Source organism: Podarcis filfolensis (genome assembly GCF_964270895.1).
Source record: "Podarcis filfolensis genome assembly, chromosome: 6".
NCBI lineage: Eukaryota > Metazoa > Chordata > Lepidosauria > Squamata > Lacertidae > Podarcis > Podarcis filfolensis.
In genome coordinates, this window is record NC_139609.1 from 16,038,484 (window position 1) to 16,054,665 (window position 16,182).

At 43.0% G+C, this 16,182-nt stretch overlaps 1 protein-coding gene across 1 annotated transcript; it reads left to right on the forward strand.

Moving 5' to 3' along the window:
- Nucleotides 1-210: 210 nt before the first annotated feature.
- RGS13 (regulator of G protein signaling 13) lies at nt 211-15,939 on the forward strand. Its single transcript, XM_083620363.1, has 5 exons — nt 211-549; nt 6,575-6,643; nt 11,128-11,189; nt 11,855-12,021; nt 14,434-15,939. Exons 2-5 carry the CDS (start codon nt 6,579-6,581, stop codon nt 14,641-14,643), a joined length of 504 nt encoding a protein of 167 aa, XP_083476489.1. The 5' UTR covers nt 211-549; nt 6,575-6,578; the 3' UTR covers nt 14,644-15,939.
- The last annotated feature ends 243 nt before the right edge of the window (nt 15,940-16,182 follow it).

Sequence of the window (16,182 nt, forward strand, 5' to 3'; positions counted from 1 at the left end):
ACAAGGTTCTAGGAATGACAAAAGGAAGTGTCATTTGATTAAAAGGGGCTGGAAAATATTAGTCACAAAATCCTGGCCTTGTCTAACAATGGATGCGAACGTTCATGCAAAAGTTAAATCATCTTCAGTCACTTTGGTTGATCAGTAAAGATCTCCTGAGAGAGACAGGACAAGCATTCTCTTATCAAAGGTTCATTAAAGGCCAACGGAACATTCTTTTTTAAAAACACACACACAAACTGCACACTTAACCACAAGCAAAGTTTGCATGTAAGCTCACGAGAACTTCTGCCATATACAGCATTATCTGCTGTGACATTCCAGCTGTAGAAGAAAAGAACTGGGTGCTTTAAGAAAAAGCAAAAGGAACACTTTAACAGAGGGGTCTTCAGAAACATCCCTCCATTCCGAGTCCTGCTGTTGCCACCACCAGAAGAAACCTCATTAAAAACAGCAAGAAGTTTGCACCCGTCAAATTTCAAACAGAAGCAAATCATTTCCTCCACAACCACAACCAATAAAACCCCCCAAACCCTGGAGGATATTGTGGTGAGTACACAATCTATCAGCACTGGCACCCCAGTTGTTGAGCACCTTCCATCTGGCAGTCTAGCTGGTGCCTATCTTGGCTATTTTCTGACACCAGCTAAGGACTGATCTCATTTGATCTGAATAGGGTTTTGAGAATTTTGGAAGGAATTGGAGGATGTGTTAATGATATGCTTCAATTGTGTTTTGTTGTTATGCTGTCTTTCATGTTGTTGTTATATGCCCTGGGATCACTCATGATGAGGGGTGGAAAATAAATCCTATAAATAAATAACGTTAAATAAAAACCTGCCTATCTTTCTTACGCAGAGGGAAGTTTTGTTTTATGATTATTATTTTTTTGTTTTTTTCTTTTAAAAAGGAGCAAGTGGCCAAGATTTCTAAACCTACTTCCTTCACAGACCAGTTAATTGATACCTTCAAACATCCTTTCTATAAAATTATCCATGCAAATATCTATCTCCAGGTAGTAATCATCATTAAATGGGGGTCAGTCTAAAACTTTAAGTGCCAATTCTGTATAATGGGAATGAAACATTGATGCCCTTTAAAAAAGTTGTGGAGTTCTTTCTCCTTGTCCTCAGCTAACAAATATATTATAGGCTCATCTGTGTCTGATAAAGATATACTGTAGAAAAGGTTAGTTCTTTTTCTCTTCTTTCTTTTATAGTTGTTGGAAGGCACACAAAATAGATTTGTTCTCAGGTGTGTGGGTCAATGGAGAAGATAAGGTTTGAAATCTCAAAGATGTAAATGTCACAAGGCTCATTCAGCTGAATTAGTGGAAATTACATACAAAAATCCATTATATTAAGGGAAATTGTTTGAAAAAAATGTGCATGTGGAATATAATTGTGAAGAAAAAATGTGTATATTAAGAAAAATGACATACGTAAAATGCTGGCAAATGGTGAAGATTATTAAAGGGGGGGCTGGTGTGGAAATATGGCCAACTGAACTCAATAGTGGAAATATGAGCAACTAAGAGAACCTGAAGGGACGCGGGTGGCGCTGTGGGTTAAATCACAGAGCCTAGGACTTGCCGATCATAAGGTCGGTGGTTCAAATCCCTGCGACGGGGTGAGCTCCCGTTGCTCGGTCCCTGCTCCTGCCAACCTAGCAGTTCAAAAGCACATCAAAGTGCAAATAGATAAATAGCTACCACGCCGGTGGGAAGGTAAACGGTGTTTCCGTGCGCTGCTCTGGTTCTCCAGAAGTGGCTTAGTCATGCTCGCCACATGACCCAGAAGCTGTACACCGGCTCTGTCGGCCAATAAAGTGAGATTAGCACCGCAACCCCAGAGTCGGTCATGACTGGACCTAATGGTCAAGGTCCTTTTACCTTTAAGAGAACCTGAGATTGACCAATTGATCCATCCCTAGTCTAAGGCCAACCTGCTATGCTTTATATACTATCCTACTTCTCACTAATGGAAATGGCCAAAGGACAGAAGACAAAATGTCAAGAAAAATCAGGTGAAGGTAGCAAAATTTCTTGGGATCATGGAATTTCACTCCTGTCTAAGTTGCCACTAAATTCCACCACCAATATGGCTGCCTTGGATTTGATTCGTGCTGGATTATGTGTCTGAAGCGCATGGTATGACAGCTTGTGAAACCTGAGGTAGCAATTATCAAAGTATGCTCTCTAAAGGACACTAGGGTGTGACGAGATTAACTTCTATCACGGTGCAAGAAATTTATTTAATAGTTATACAGCATACGACTATAGAACAGCCCCAGAACCTATCTAGTCCAGCATCCTAACTGGTACAATGGTGAACTAGATGCTTTTGGGAAGTTCACAAGCAGGACATGAATAGCTCACTGCTGTGCAAGACTTCTTGCCAGTGTGGTGTAGTGGTAAAGAGCGGTAGGCTCGTAATCTGGGGAACTGGGTTCGCGTCTCCGCTCCTCCACATGCAGCTGCTGGGTGACCTTGGGCTAGTCACACTTCTCTGAAGTCTCTCAGCCCCACTCACCTCACAGAGTGTTTGTTGTGGGGGAGGAAGGGAAAGGAGAATGTTAGCCGCTTTGAGACTCCTTAAAGGGAGTGAAAGGCGGGATATCAAATCCAAACTCTTCTTCTTCTTCTCTTGGTATGAAGAAGAAGTACTGCTTCTGAAGCCCATTCAAACTCAAAGTACCTTTTCATAGAGGAGGCTTCAGATAATGCATTGCCTTTTTCTGGACCAGAGATGCTACACCAGCTTCGTGACAGGTGGGTCGTTGTCGCTTAGCAGAAGGGGTGAAGTGGTGGCAAGGTCAGTGCGGTGCAAACACACTAGCAGGAGACCAGATTATTGACACTTCAGTTCCTCTTCTTCCCCATCCACCCACACAACTGAGAACAAATTGTCTTCAGTCTTGCAGACAGTTGCCTCCCCACAACTGCCAAACAAGGTAGAGAAAATGAATTAACATCTTCTACAGGATTTTGGCAGCAAACCACCTGCTGGGAAGCTAGCATAACACCCAGCTAGCTTCCAATCAGACTCCACAGAAAGTATGTCATGTCTCTAGATCATATGTGGCTGGAACCCAAAGCAGAGATGCAACAGAATTACTTGCCCTCAAATGAGTCTGCCTGTTGTATCTCTGCATAAGTCAAGCACTCTGGGCTTACCATATTCTCGTCAGGAAGCACACCCAGTACTCTAGCTGACGCAACAGATGGAGGGTAATTCAGGTGGGTAATTTTGGAATCCCTGAGATCCTACATTCTTAAGGTAACCCTTTGTGGGACTTGTAAGAGTGACATGGGTCTTGGTGTGTGTCAGTTCTCAGAAGCCTGGAAACCCTGGGCAAAAGAGACTTTTGCATGCCTAACTCAAATTGGGGCAGGGGTGCCAACCTGAGTAAAATAGGGGGGCAGGTAAGCCCCACATATTTGATCACATCATGTACACTCCATTTGAATGGGAATGCCCATCAACTTTGTGGGGGCCTGGCCCTCTCAAAGCCCCCATGACCCCTAGGAGTTCCTATAAACTGGGGTTAAATTCTCCTGGAAGACCCAATCTAACCCTTGTGGGAACACTAAACAGTGATGCAAAACCAAACAGATGGCCTCCAGGCCTTTATTATCAAAAGGGCTTGCCTGAAAAAAGGAAAGGGGCACACCTTTCACAGTGCACAAATAGGCCCTTTGTTCTCCCAGCACCTCCTAGAGCCATAGATATTTGCTTAACACTTTTTTGTTTGTTCCAGGAGCTTTATGTTCCAGGAGGCAACTGGTCTGTCTTTAAGGTGGAGCATTCTTCATACACTGTGCAACAAAGAAATATGTTCTACTCACTTCAGCATGAAGTCTGATTTCACCTGAATCTCCAGAGTGTCAGGTGAAAACAAAAACTACCAAGCACAGTTGAGAGCATAGGATTTGGGCATCTACGTGCTCACCTCATTCTGTGAAGCATTATTCTCGGGCACCTTGGACGTTACAGCTCTCGTTTTATCCCTGCTATTGGTGCCATCATTCCTGCTCTCTTGAATAAGGAGCAAAGTTGTTTCACTTTACACCACTGGAAAGCCCCTCACAGTGAAGCGAAGAACGCACAGTGGCAATGGACTGTTTCTCTGGAGTCTGGCAGGCCTGCCTGGGAGAGTTTAGAGTACCCAAATTTTAAAGGACAGCCAGCTCAAGACATTTTGTGGCCTGAGGTGAAGTTGGCATGAGGGATGTGGTGGTGGTGGGGATTCAATTCAGTTCACATTTAAAGCTGGACCTACCCAATCTGCACATCATCATCATCATCATCATCAGAATCTAAAACCATGTTTGCATCTCAAGGAGCATTTTATCCAAGGATAGCTGACTGACCCATTGACCCATCGTTCTCCCACTTTTAGTCTGACCCTCTGATAAAATTATCTGCAGCATGGACAGGGTGAGAGCATTGTAGGTATAGTCCACGAGGGGGCAGTGGAAGTGTTGGTTCCTCCTATTGCTTCTGCAGAAGGAAGGCTGCCTCCCCACATTCACAGGTCTAATATAAACAAAACAAAGAGGGGAGCAACGTTTTTTAGGCATGCCTTTAGATATTGTGGGTCATAATCAAGCTACGGTTAATCACAGATAAGGTCCCCTGAAAACTTTAAGATATAAATACTTTGCAGGTGACTCATTCCACTGGGTTCAGTGGGACTCAGGTATAATGATAATAATAATAATAATAATAATAATAATAATAATAATAATAATAATAATAATATATTTATACCTTGTCTATCTGGCTGGATTTCCCCAGCCATTCTGGGCGGCTTCCAACAAAATATTAAAATACAATAGTCCTTCAGATATTAAAAGCTTCCCTAAACAGGGCTGCCTTCAGATGTCTTCTAAAAGTCAGATAGTTGTTAATTTCCTTGACATCTGATGAGAGGGCTTTCTACAGGGCGGGTGCCACTACTGAGAAGCCCTCTGCCTGGTTCCCTGAAGCTTCACTTTTCGCAGTGAGGGAACTGCCAGAAGGCCCTCGGAGCTGGACTTCAGTGTTCAGGCTGAACGATGGGGGTGGAGACACTCCTTCAGGTATACTGGACTGAGGCCGTTTAGGGCTTTAAAGGTTAGCACCAATGCTTTGAATTGTGCTTGGAAATGTACTGGGAGCCAACTACCTTTAACTGTACTAGGGATGATAGCCTATATACTAACAACAAACTTGTTCTCTGAGAGTTGATCTTTATGTAGTCAAAACAGCAGTACCTGAGGAGCGAGGAAGGGAAAACTGGGAGGAAGCAGGATGGAATGGAGTATCCTGGACAAAGACCTGGCTGGCTGGCTAGATCACTGACTGCATCAATAATATGAGACTGTCTCAATAGCATTTTCTTCTAAAATATGATTATAATACGGCAATAGATCTGCACCAACTAAGCAGCTTTCGTTTGAGAGGGAGATGCAACTCTCTGCTTTTAGTTAGTGCTATCAGGAAGGAAGACATGCCATATTTTTATCTTTTGGTTTCAAAAGATAGAGGATTTATCTCATAATCTATCTATAATATGCCTTCCCTGGGCAATGATTTTTGGCACAGGTTGTAGAAGAGGAGCTGCTGTGGAAACATGTTATCGTTTTGAATGGGGAATTGCCTTTACAAAGTAGTTCTGTTGACACTGGCAGTGCCAAAGATTAGAAATAGATTTGCAGCACAAAATATACATGACTATGTGTTGTGGGCAGAATCTCATCTAGCAGTTTATACACCAATGACATGTCATCCTAAGATTTTATTGTGAGTTTGTCCACTTTATATGTTGGGTGTTTCAGCTATGGCTTATATGAAAAAATGAACAAGTATCATCAGGACTAGGGAAGGAAGTCTGGTCTACTGTGAAATGCTCCATTTTAACAAGGTGCAAGAAAATCCATAACCAAACAGATTCTTAATATGGGGGTTTTATAAAGAACTTATAGATACAATATGTCAAATAACAGTGCAAAAAAAAAATTATGCTCAAAGAGGAAAAGGGTTTCTTGGAACCTTTAATGTTCCTAAGAGAAATAAAGATTTATTGGAAACGTTATGTTGCAAGATCCATTAATATATTGTTGGATAAAAATGAAGATGCATTAAGATGTCTCCATCTGAAAGTAACATTTAATTGATTTTGCATGTTTTTATATTCTTAAGTATTGAATAAAGACTTTCACCATGAAGAATATGCCATACTCATGCCCTAAAAATGTACCTGGCTGAGTATTATGCATTAGTACTACAGTTACTACTACTATGCTGTCAATGCTCATGGTGCTTTTCAGAGTATTGTACCTCAGAGTATTGGTCATGTCTACAGAATAGAAGATGGTAGTATCCCCAGGGATACAGGGAGCTGGCTTCAGGCACCAAGCCCATTGGCAGACAAACTCTGCCAACAAAGATGTCTGCAAACATGACATGAAGACTGGCAATGTTGACTCCATTGTGTGGGAATCCCTTCCCTAAAACTGGAATGGGGGAATGGTAACTGTAATAATACAGAATGCATCAAGTGCTTATGTATACCTATTTTCTTCAACTAGGATAATGAGTCCCAGAATCTGTTGGCTTTGCAACATCTTCAGAGATGGCACAAATGGAATCGCTTCAAAGTAAGTGCAATCTGAAAAAAGCACATTGATAGAATACGGAGAACTATAGTTGTTCTGATTTTTGTTAGTCTCTTCTACTTTTAAATTCCATTGATTTCAAAGAGAGTTGTAAGCATCCCATTGAAAGAATCAATGGGAAGTGGCATTTTGTGATCTTATGCTAAAAAACTACTTTGGGGGAGAGTGTGTGTGTGTGTGTAATTTTTTTTAAGTAAAAGACTTTGCTCATTATTATTTCATTTATTTATTAAACTAAAAAAGGCCAGCAATGTAATCCTAGACATGTCTGCTTGAACGTAAGCGGCTGAACAATTGCTGCCCTATAAATCTTCCTAAAATTAGCTGTAACTTTGAAACCAATGGGGGGAAAAACAGTCATGCCTAATATAAGTCACATTGTTACATTCACAACTGATTTGTCACAGCTATTACAAAGTAGCTTATCAAAAGAAATAATTGAAGTGCCTAGATTGGCACGATGATTTCAGTAACACATGCTATCAAGACAAGATACAGTTTCCAAGAGCTAACAGGAAATTGATGTCTGGAAACAGCTTGCAGAGGCCGTGAAAGTCTCAGACCAGACCTGCCAGGATGTCTCTGCAAGGCTCATGAGACCTGCTGATTTGCCTGCACAGCTTTAACCTTGCTGCCACCCAGCCCACCCTGCCCACAGAGGAAAGCCACACCACATGGGCTGCTACCGCATGGCTGCCACCTAGTGTTGCAACACTTGAAACTTCTATATTGATTTTAACCTGCAAGAATAAGTAATGCAACAATCTCTGATTGTACAGTGGTACCTTGGGTTAAGAACTTCATTCGTTCTGGAGATCCGTTCTTACCCTGAAACTGTTCTTAACCTGAGGTACCACTTTAGGTAAAGGGGCCTCCTGCTGCCGCCACACCGTTGCTGCACGATTTCTGTTCTCATCCTGAAGCAAAGTTCTTAACCCAAGGTACCATTTCTGGGTTAGCAGAGTCTGTAACCTGAAGCATCTGTAACCTGAAGCGTCTGTAACCCACGGTACCACTGTACTGGAGTGGATTGGAGTGATTATTCTGTGATATTATGGCAGTGGACAAAGCTGTATGGTAACTTTTGAATAAATGGGTTTTTTGGCGGGATTTTAAGTTTCTATTTCAGACGCATCAAAATCTCAATTGCTGCACCTTTTCCTTTGCAAATTTTGTCACCGATTCCTTCAGGTCGAGCATCAGCAAATTCACAGAATGATCACTCCAATTCTCTATTGAAACTTTAACGAGATTTAAGTGTTAACATCACAGTTCGCAAGGTTATTCAAAGCGATGTGCGTGCCAAAACTGTTCCTTTTATATTTGAGAAAGGCAATCAGAGATTGTTGCATTACTTATTCTTGCAAGTCAAAATTAATTTAGAAGTTTCAAGGGTTTTGCAACATCGTTGAGCGTGTGTGGGCTTTCATAAGTTTGAGCTTGGAGGAACTGCATTCAAAATATAAAATAAAAGTAAAATATTGTCAGAAATTTATGGCATAAACTAAACTATATAAGGGACGCGGGTGGTGCTGTGGGTTAAACCACAGAGCCTAAGACTTGCTGATCGAAAGGTCAGCAGTTCGAATCCCCGTGGCGGGGTGAGCTCCCGTCGTTCAGTCCCAGCTCCTGCCCACCTAGCAGTTCAAAAGTACCCCTAAGTGCAAGTAGATAAATAGGGACCGCTTTCTAGCGGGAAGGTAAACGGCTTTTCTGTGTGCGGCGCTGGTGCTGGCTCGCCAGATGCAGCTTCGTCACGCTGGCCACGTGACCCGGAAGTGTCTTTGGACAGCGGCGGCTCCCGGCCTCTTGAGCGAGATGAGCGCGCAACCCTAGAGTCTGTCACGACTGGCCCTGACAGGCAGGGGTACCTTTACCTTTACCTTAATCTATATAAAACTGGGCTCCTCAGCAGCTGCAAACACGCATGGGCAAGCAAACATGGGCATAGTCAGGATTTTTGTTAGGGGGACAGAACCTTAGTTTGCTATGTATTGTTATTGATTGTTATTGATTTTTGTTGATTTAGGGGGGCAGCTGCCCCTCCCTGTCCCCCTGGCTATGCCCATGCAAGCACATCTCCTATTCCAAACTCTCAAGGGAGATTTACATCTAATTTCATAACTTTTAGGTCAGAGGTGGATTTAGGACAGTGTGACTCGGTTCAACTGCACTGGGCACCAAGCTGAGGCGGTGCCACAGGTTGTCGCAGCCATGACATATGAGCCGAATGGAAGGCAAGAGGTGGGGAGGGATACCATACAAGGCGCCACTGAAATTTGAAACACCCAAGAGCACCGCTGCTTTTACCAGCCTTTGTACCCAATTTACCCACATTCTGCCTGACAAAGGAAGTTCCCCAGCCACTACAAGTCCACTAGCAAATATAATACTATGCCTAGGTAAAGGTAAAGGGACCCCTGACCGTTAGGTCCAGTCGTGACTGACTCTGGGGTTGCGGCACTCATCTCGCTTTATTGGCCGAGGGAGCCAGCGTACAGCTTCCGAGTCATGTGGCCAGCATGACTAAGCCGCTTCTGGCGAACCAGAGCAGCGGACGGAAATGCCGTTTACCTTCCCGTTGGAGCAGTACCTATTTATCTACTTTTACTTTGATGTGCTTTCGAACTGCTAGGTTGGCAGGAGCAGGGACAGAGCAACGGGAGCTCACCCCGTTGTGGGGATTCGAACCGCTGACCTTCTGATCGGCAAGTCCTAGGCTCTGTGGTTTAACCCACAGTGCCACCCGCGTCCCTAATACTATCCCTAGGATGGTGCAAAATAGCAGGTGAAGGGCTGGAGCAAAGTCACATGACATGGAGCTTTGCTGGTGTTTTATATATCATAAAATTGTAGAACTGGAAAGGACCATGAAATGCAGGAATCTTTTGTTCAATGTGGGGCTCAAACCCACAACCGTGTGATTAAAAGTCTCACGCTCTACTGACTGAGCTATCCCAGGTTGCCAAAACAGTAGGAGGAGTGTGGTGGTTCAAGGCACCAACCAAACAAAGAATAGAATGTATTTTTTATCAACGGGGGTATCTTCTTATTGCTAACACACACAGAAACGACCCAGACACTTTGCTAGGGTAAGCTAAAAATGCCCAAAGGCAAATAACAGTGATGCTTATAAATCACCAGTGCTGTAAAATCCTGCAAACAGCTGTTGTGCAAGGCAAGTTTATGAATCTTTTGTTTGGGTTCAGTGTACAAAGGCCAATTTTGCTTTTAATCAAGAATGGATTAGGAACGAACTTTGTAATAATTAAGTGGCTTTGGTAAGCATGTGGAACTGATGTCAGGCCAAGTGGGGATGAAGAAAATTGTCCTCTAACTTTTAGGTGGCCCAGGATGGCTACTCCATTTTGTTTCTTTAATGCAAGATCTTCAAAATTGGGGGTGCGAGAGAAATTCATTTCAGTTCACATTTAATGGTGAGCCTACCCAATTCATACTTTCTGAAACAAAATGCAAGCCTCAACATAGTCCATCTTCAAAATTCACGCTTCTCAGAATTTTGCAGTGCTCCAGCCCAGTAACATGCAGAAAAATGCATACATTAATTTGAAAAAATAACATGCAAACATGCATCAAATAGGGAGAAATTGCTTGCAAAAAATGCATATTCACTTAAAAGTAACATAAACATACAAAAATGTGTAGGAGAAAAAAAGTGTATTAGGAAAACTTCACTCTAAAATGCTAATGAATTTTCATGAGGACTTAAAAAAATGTAAAAGGAGGTGAAAATACAAAGAATTGGGTTTAAGATTCAAAAAATTAGAAACCAAAATTGACAGATTTGTCCATCCATAGCTGCAATCCTACACCCATTTACCTGGGATTAAGCACCAGAATTCTGGGAACTCAGGTTGAGGAATAATGGGGAAAAGAATTGCATGGTTGAAGTCCAGTTTCCTTTTAGAAGGCACAACACTTCACATTTTTAACTAACCAGCTCAGAACAGAATAGATCCTTAAGACCTTCATTTTTCAGGTAGGGGTTCCTCACCTTGCATGGCAAGAGAATTACAATTAAAGGTGCACAAGGTCATTTTGTTCTAGCTGGCCGCTGTAAAGGTAAAGGTACCCCTGACTGTTAGGTCCAGTCATGTCCGACTCTGGGATTGCGGCGCTCATCTTGCTTTATTGGCCGAGGGAGCCGGTGTTTTTCCGGGTCATGTGGCCAGCATGACTAAGCCGCTTCTGGCGAACCAGAGCAGTGCACGGAAACACCGTTTACCTTCCCGCTGGAGCGGTACCTATTTATCTGCTTGCACTTCATGCTTTCGAACTGCTAGGTGGGCAGGAGCTGGGACTGAACAATAGGAGCTCACCCCGTCGCGGGGATTTGAACCGCCAACCTTCTGATCAGCAAGCCCTAGGCTCAGTGGTTTAGACCACAGCGCTGTAGTTATTTGCTATTCTAAACACATGGTTTTCATTTCCCTTATTTCTCACAGAGTAAGTCTGGAGGAAGTGCTGCAGTGGTCTCAGTCTTTTGAAAAACTAATGGCTACTAAATGTGAGTTATCATGTGATTTTTAACCAGAATACTAAATAAGTGTGGGGATCTGTTTGTGTGTGTAAATTTTGCAATGCAATTTTGCTTCAAAAACTGTGCACAACACCCCACTTCCCATGTTTTACATAAAAACGCATGCAAAATGCCCATTTTAAAGGAAAACATATGAGATAATGTATGTCTGCGTTAAAAATGAGTATTTTATTAATCATTTCTGAGGAAGCATTGAGAAGCCGTTTCAGAATATATATATATTTTAAAAACCTGCATTTTTAAAATTGCACATGTAAAAACAATGTTAAAAGCATGAATGCCTTTCCTGCAAAGTGCAGTGATCATTTGGCTATATAAGGGATGACATGATCATGGAGATATTTGGGTCCAAAGCTATACTGTATAGGACTTTGTACATCAGTACCACACCTTGAACTTAGCCTGGTAGTTAACTGGCCACCAGTGCAGTCCTTCCAGCAGCAGTATAACATGGTACCAATAGTCTACATCAGCACGGCCCCAAGAAAGAGAATTTTTGGGCTCCATGATCTTGCACAGGTCAAATGACTCACATGAGAGCACGGCTTGGAAGATGTGCATTCCACTTTTTGCAGTCAACACATTGGAGGGTATGCATTGTTACCACACAGACTGACCCCCCTGATTTTCAGACGGGCCTATTGTCTACAAAACCTACCTGAAGACTGAATACAGCGATGAGAACATTGAATTCTGGTTTGCTTGTGAAAAGTATAAGAAGATCGTATCGCAGAGAAAAAGAATGTCGATGGCACAGAAACTTTTCAAGGAATATATACAGCCTCAGGCTCCGAGGGAGGTAAGCTGATGATCTGGAGAGGAATACAGAAAGTCTGTTTTGGGTCTGGTGCTTGTTATCTATGCAAATTAAACAGTGAAGTCTCCAAAAATTATTATATAATAATCTCAGATATCTCTTCAGGCAATTGAAAGCTAAAGATGGGGACCTTATTTTGTTTTATTTTTCTTATATTTATATCCTACCTTTCTTCTATCACAGAACCCAAAGTGATTCCCAGATAGTCAATACATCCAGACCTTCTTAGCATCAGCAAGGGGATGGTGATCTCTTGAGCCTTCACACCATAACCTGGAATTGTAGTAGCACAGGCAATAAATTTATGCCTCCTTTGCATCCTCAGTAGTCTTGTTATAATGGAGAAACATTAACTTCTCAGAGACTCCTGCTGCTCTTAAATCTTCCATGCCACTCTCTAAATTTCAGGCAGAGAAACCCAAATAAAACCCAAGTAACAGAACTTCACACTAATGGTGTGCTCATACCAGCCTGTTTCCCAGGCTCAGAGTGTCAGTCTTTCCATGAAATCCAAGGCAGGATCAATGTTTGGTGCTCTTTTTTTGAGCTTGGGACAGGAGAAGAGGAGCTTACAAGGTATAAACCAGGCTTCCTCAACTTCGGCCCTCCAGATGTTTTTTGCCTGCAACTCCCATGATCCCTAGCTAGCAGGACCAGTGGTCAGGGATGGTGGGAATCGTAGTCTCAAAACATCTGGAGGCCCGAGGTTGAGGAAGCCTGGTATAAACAATGGAATAGTGGAACAGCCACATCAACTAGTTCCAGGCTTTCACTTGAAATGAGACCTGCCTAACTGGCAGATTGGCAATATCACATCTGCCTGCTGAAGAGGACTCGAGGTGCTCATGAACCAAGCAGAACACACTGAGATCCTTGTTCATGAGTGTTCCACTGCTGCCCTTTAGATGAGCATCCACGTGTGAACAGAACTTAGAAACAGAGTCAGCCAAAGACATTTTGCTGCCTGCAGTGACAATGGTGCCCCTCCCAATTCCATGTATAAAACCCAACGGGGCTAGTGGATGGTTGTTTGGCATCTGTCTGCCTCAGGAGACAATGAAGGAGTGTGCCTTTGGGGGCACTCTGTTGGCAGGTTGCAGCACCAACAGACCAATGTGAGAGACTCTTACTACATCACTGGTGATAGGATAGTGTTTCCCCCACTAAACCTGTTCTTTTGTTTGCATGTTTAGCTTTTTTGGTATTTTTATTGTGGATCATCTTGAGATGTTTTTGTAGAAGGCAATTAATTAATTCATCATGTACTGTTTTAAAGAGCTTAAACATGGGCTTGGAATATAGGTCACTGCAGTGGCAAAAGTAACAGTAGGGGAACATCTTGATGAAATCCTTCAGTGGTGAATATGCCATCTGTGGCTTCATGTTCATGTGAAAGGTCCTGTTTTCCATTAGGATTTGCTTCTTGGAAGGAAAGCCTCATGTCATTGTTACACACACAAAAAAGTTGGGGAAGGACAGACTGCTTTCATAATAAGCATATTATGCAAAGGTGACCCAAACATGAAAAATCCATTTCAATTCCAAATGGGTGTCAATACTATATTTACTACCTATCATCTATTTATCTATCTATCATCTATCTATCTATCTATCTATCTATCTATCTATCTATCTATCATCTTTCTATCTATTTGTTTGTTTTTGCATTAATATCCCACACCTTTCCTCCAAAAAGCTGAAGGTGATATAAATAGTTCTCCTCCTCACCATTTTATCCTGACAAAACCCTCAGAGGAACTGACTGGCCCAAGGTCACCTAATGAACTTTGCGCCTAAGTCAAGATTTGAATTCTGGTCTCCCAGGCCCTAGTCCAACACTGTAACCACTACTCCACATGGTCTCTGTGTGTATATAAGTACTTTCACGGTACAGCACTTTGGGTGCTTCCATCTTCACTTCACAGGCTTCTGTTCCTCCTCTGAGCATCTCACTTTGACCTACCTCTTGCCTTATCAAAACTCTTTTAGAAAACCTATTAATTTTGCTGAAAACTACTCTCCTTTTCAGGGACGCGGGTGGCGCTGTGGTCTAAACCACAGAGCATAGGGCTTGCCAATCAGAAGGTCAGCGGTTTGAATCCCTGCAACAGGGTGCGCTCCCATTGCTCGGTCCCAGCTACTGCCAACCTAGCAGTTCAAAAGCACGTCAAAGTAGATAAATAGGTACCGCTCAGGTGGGAAGGTAAACAGCGTTTCCATGCGCTGCTCTGGTTCGCCAGAAATGGCTTAGTCATGCTGGCCACATGACCTGGAAGCTGTACGCCGGCTCCTCAGCCAATAAAACGAGATGAGTGTCTCAACCACAGAGTCGGTCGTGACTGGACCTAATGGTCAGGGGTCCCTTTACCTTTACCTTTTTACTCTCCTTTTCAGATTAACATGGATAGTCAAGCAAGAGAAGCTGTTATCAAAAACATTCAAGAAGCAACGCAGTCCTGTTTCAATGAAGCCCAGAAAATTGTTTACTTGCACATGGAAAGGGATTCCTACCCGAGGTTTCTTGGTTCAGAAATCTATCGAAACCTTTTCCTTACGCTTTCAATCAGACAGAAACCACTAGTGTCTACGAAAGAGGGAGAATGAGAACTCGGAAGCGGCCATTTTCACCATCTGTTTCTGAGCCTTATCATAAACAAGAGGAAATCAAGACACTAACGGAACATACATACAACACAGATAAATCTTGTCATGTTTTAACTTAGCACAGGTAATATTGAACTGAACCATACAAATCAAATGTAAAAAATAATGTCAGTAGCAGCGTGATTTGTTTATATTTCGGGGGGGGGGCAGCAACTTTGGAATAATCATAGTCTCTCTGAACAAACCAACCTAATTTCACATTGGCACTTAGTATCAGAGGCACCAGCATGCAAGGGCTTGGGGGGGGACAGGACGTTGCATGCCTGATCTCAGTATTTTGGGAAGAGCTGAAGCCAGAGTCAAACACAGTGGCAGTGTGGCTTCAGTGACTGGTAGCTCCTTATCTTCCTCTTCCTCTTCCTCTTCCTACTGCCACCAGCAGGGGGCTGCTTTAACCCCCCCTTCCCCTAAGCGGCAGGAGGAGGAGAAGGAACTGGTAACTGAAGCCACGCTGTGCTTGGCTCCACGCTTGGCCCTCTTCTCCCCCTGATTTTTTAGGGATATTGGGGGCAACCCCCTCCCCAAAATATGGGGGGTGGGCAAAAGGGCTCAGCCCCTGTGAGTTGCTGCCCCTGCTTAATATACAGTAGCTGCTGCCCCAATGCTTCAATTTTGGGCCTGGAATGTGTATGCCGGAGTTTGCTTATATTTTGCAATGGCCACTCACCTAGCTAGAGTTTGGGGGACTAAAATTTGGGAGAGTCAGGAGATGGATGTGGATTTCATGGGGCTAGAGGGCCAGCAGCATGTGACGCCTCTGTTAAAACATCTACACCAGGCTTTCTCAACCTCGGCCTTCCAGATGTTTTGAGACTACAATTCCATCATCCCTGACCACTGGTCCTGCTAGCTAGGGATCATGGGAGTTGTAGGCCAAAAACATCTGGAGGGCTGAGTTTGAGGAAGCCTGATCTACACTGACTGCCCATATGCTACTAGTCCTGGTTCAAGGCTCTTGCATTGAGGTACATAGCCCTGAACAACTTGGGTCCAGGATACCTTAAGGACCTCCTGAGCCCTTATATTCTAGCCTGAGCACTAAGATCATCTGGAGGGCTGTTATTTCTCCCCCATGTGACAGAGCTCCAGGTGACTCAAGCAGAAGTGATGATTGGTCCCGTTCTGTGGAAAGCTCTTCCAGCAGAATATTGACTTTCATCTCTATGACAACAGGCTCTGCATCTGCTTAGTTTTTTCATTGTGTACCCAGTCATTTTTATTATTGCTCTGTACTGCTTTGAAGGGTCTTTTATGTTTTTATATTGCTGTACACCGCCCTGATATTTTATGAGAGTATATAAATGCTTTTATAAATACAACATAATCAAATAAGGTTTCCCTCTACCTTTCTGCCATATTTCAAGCACTGATTCACTCACTGCCATATGTTTATACGGAGACAAGCCGAGTTGCCTGACAATTGCCAGAGAAGAAATACTTGGCAGTGCCACAAAGGCCGTGGGTACTTCTTCCTTATTT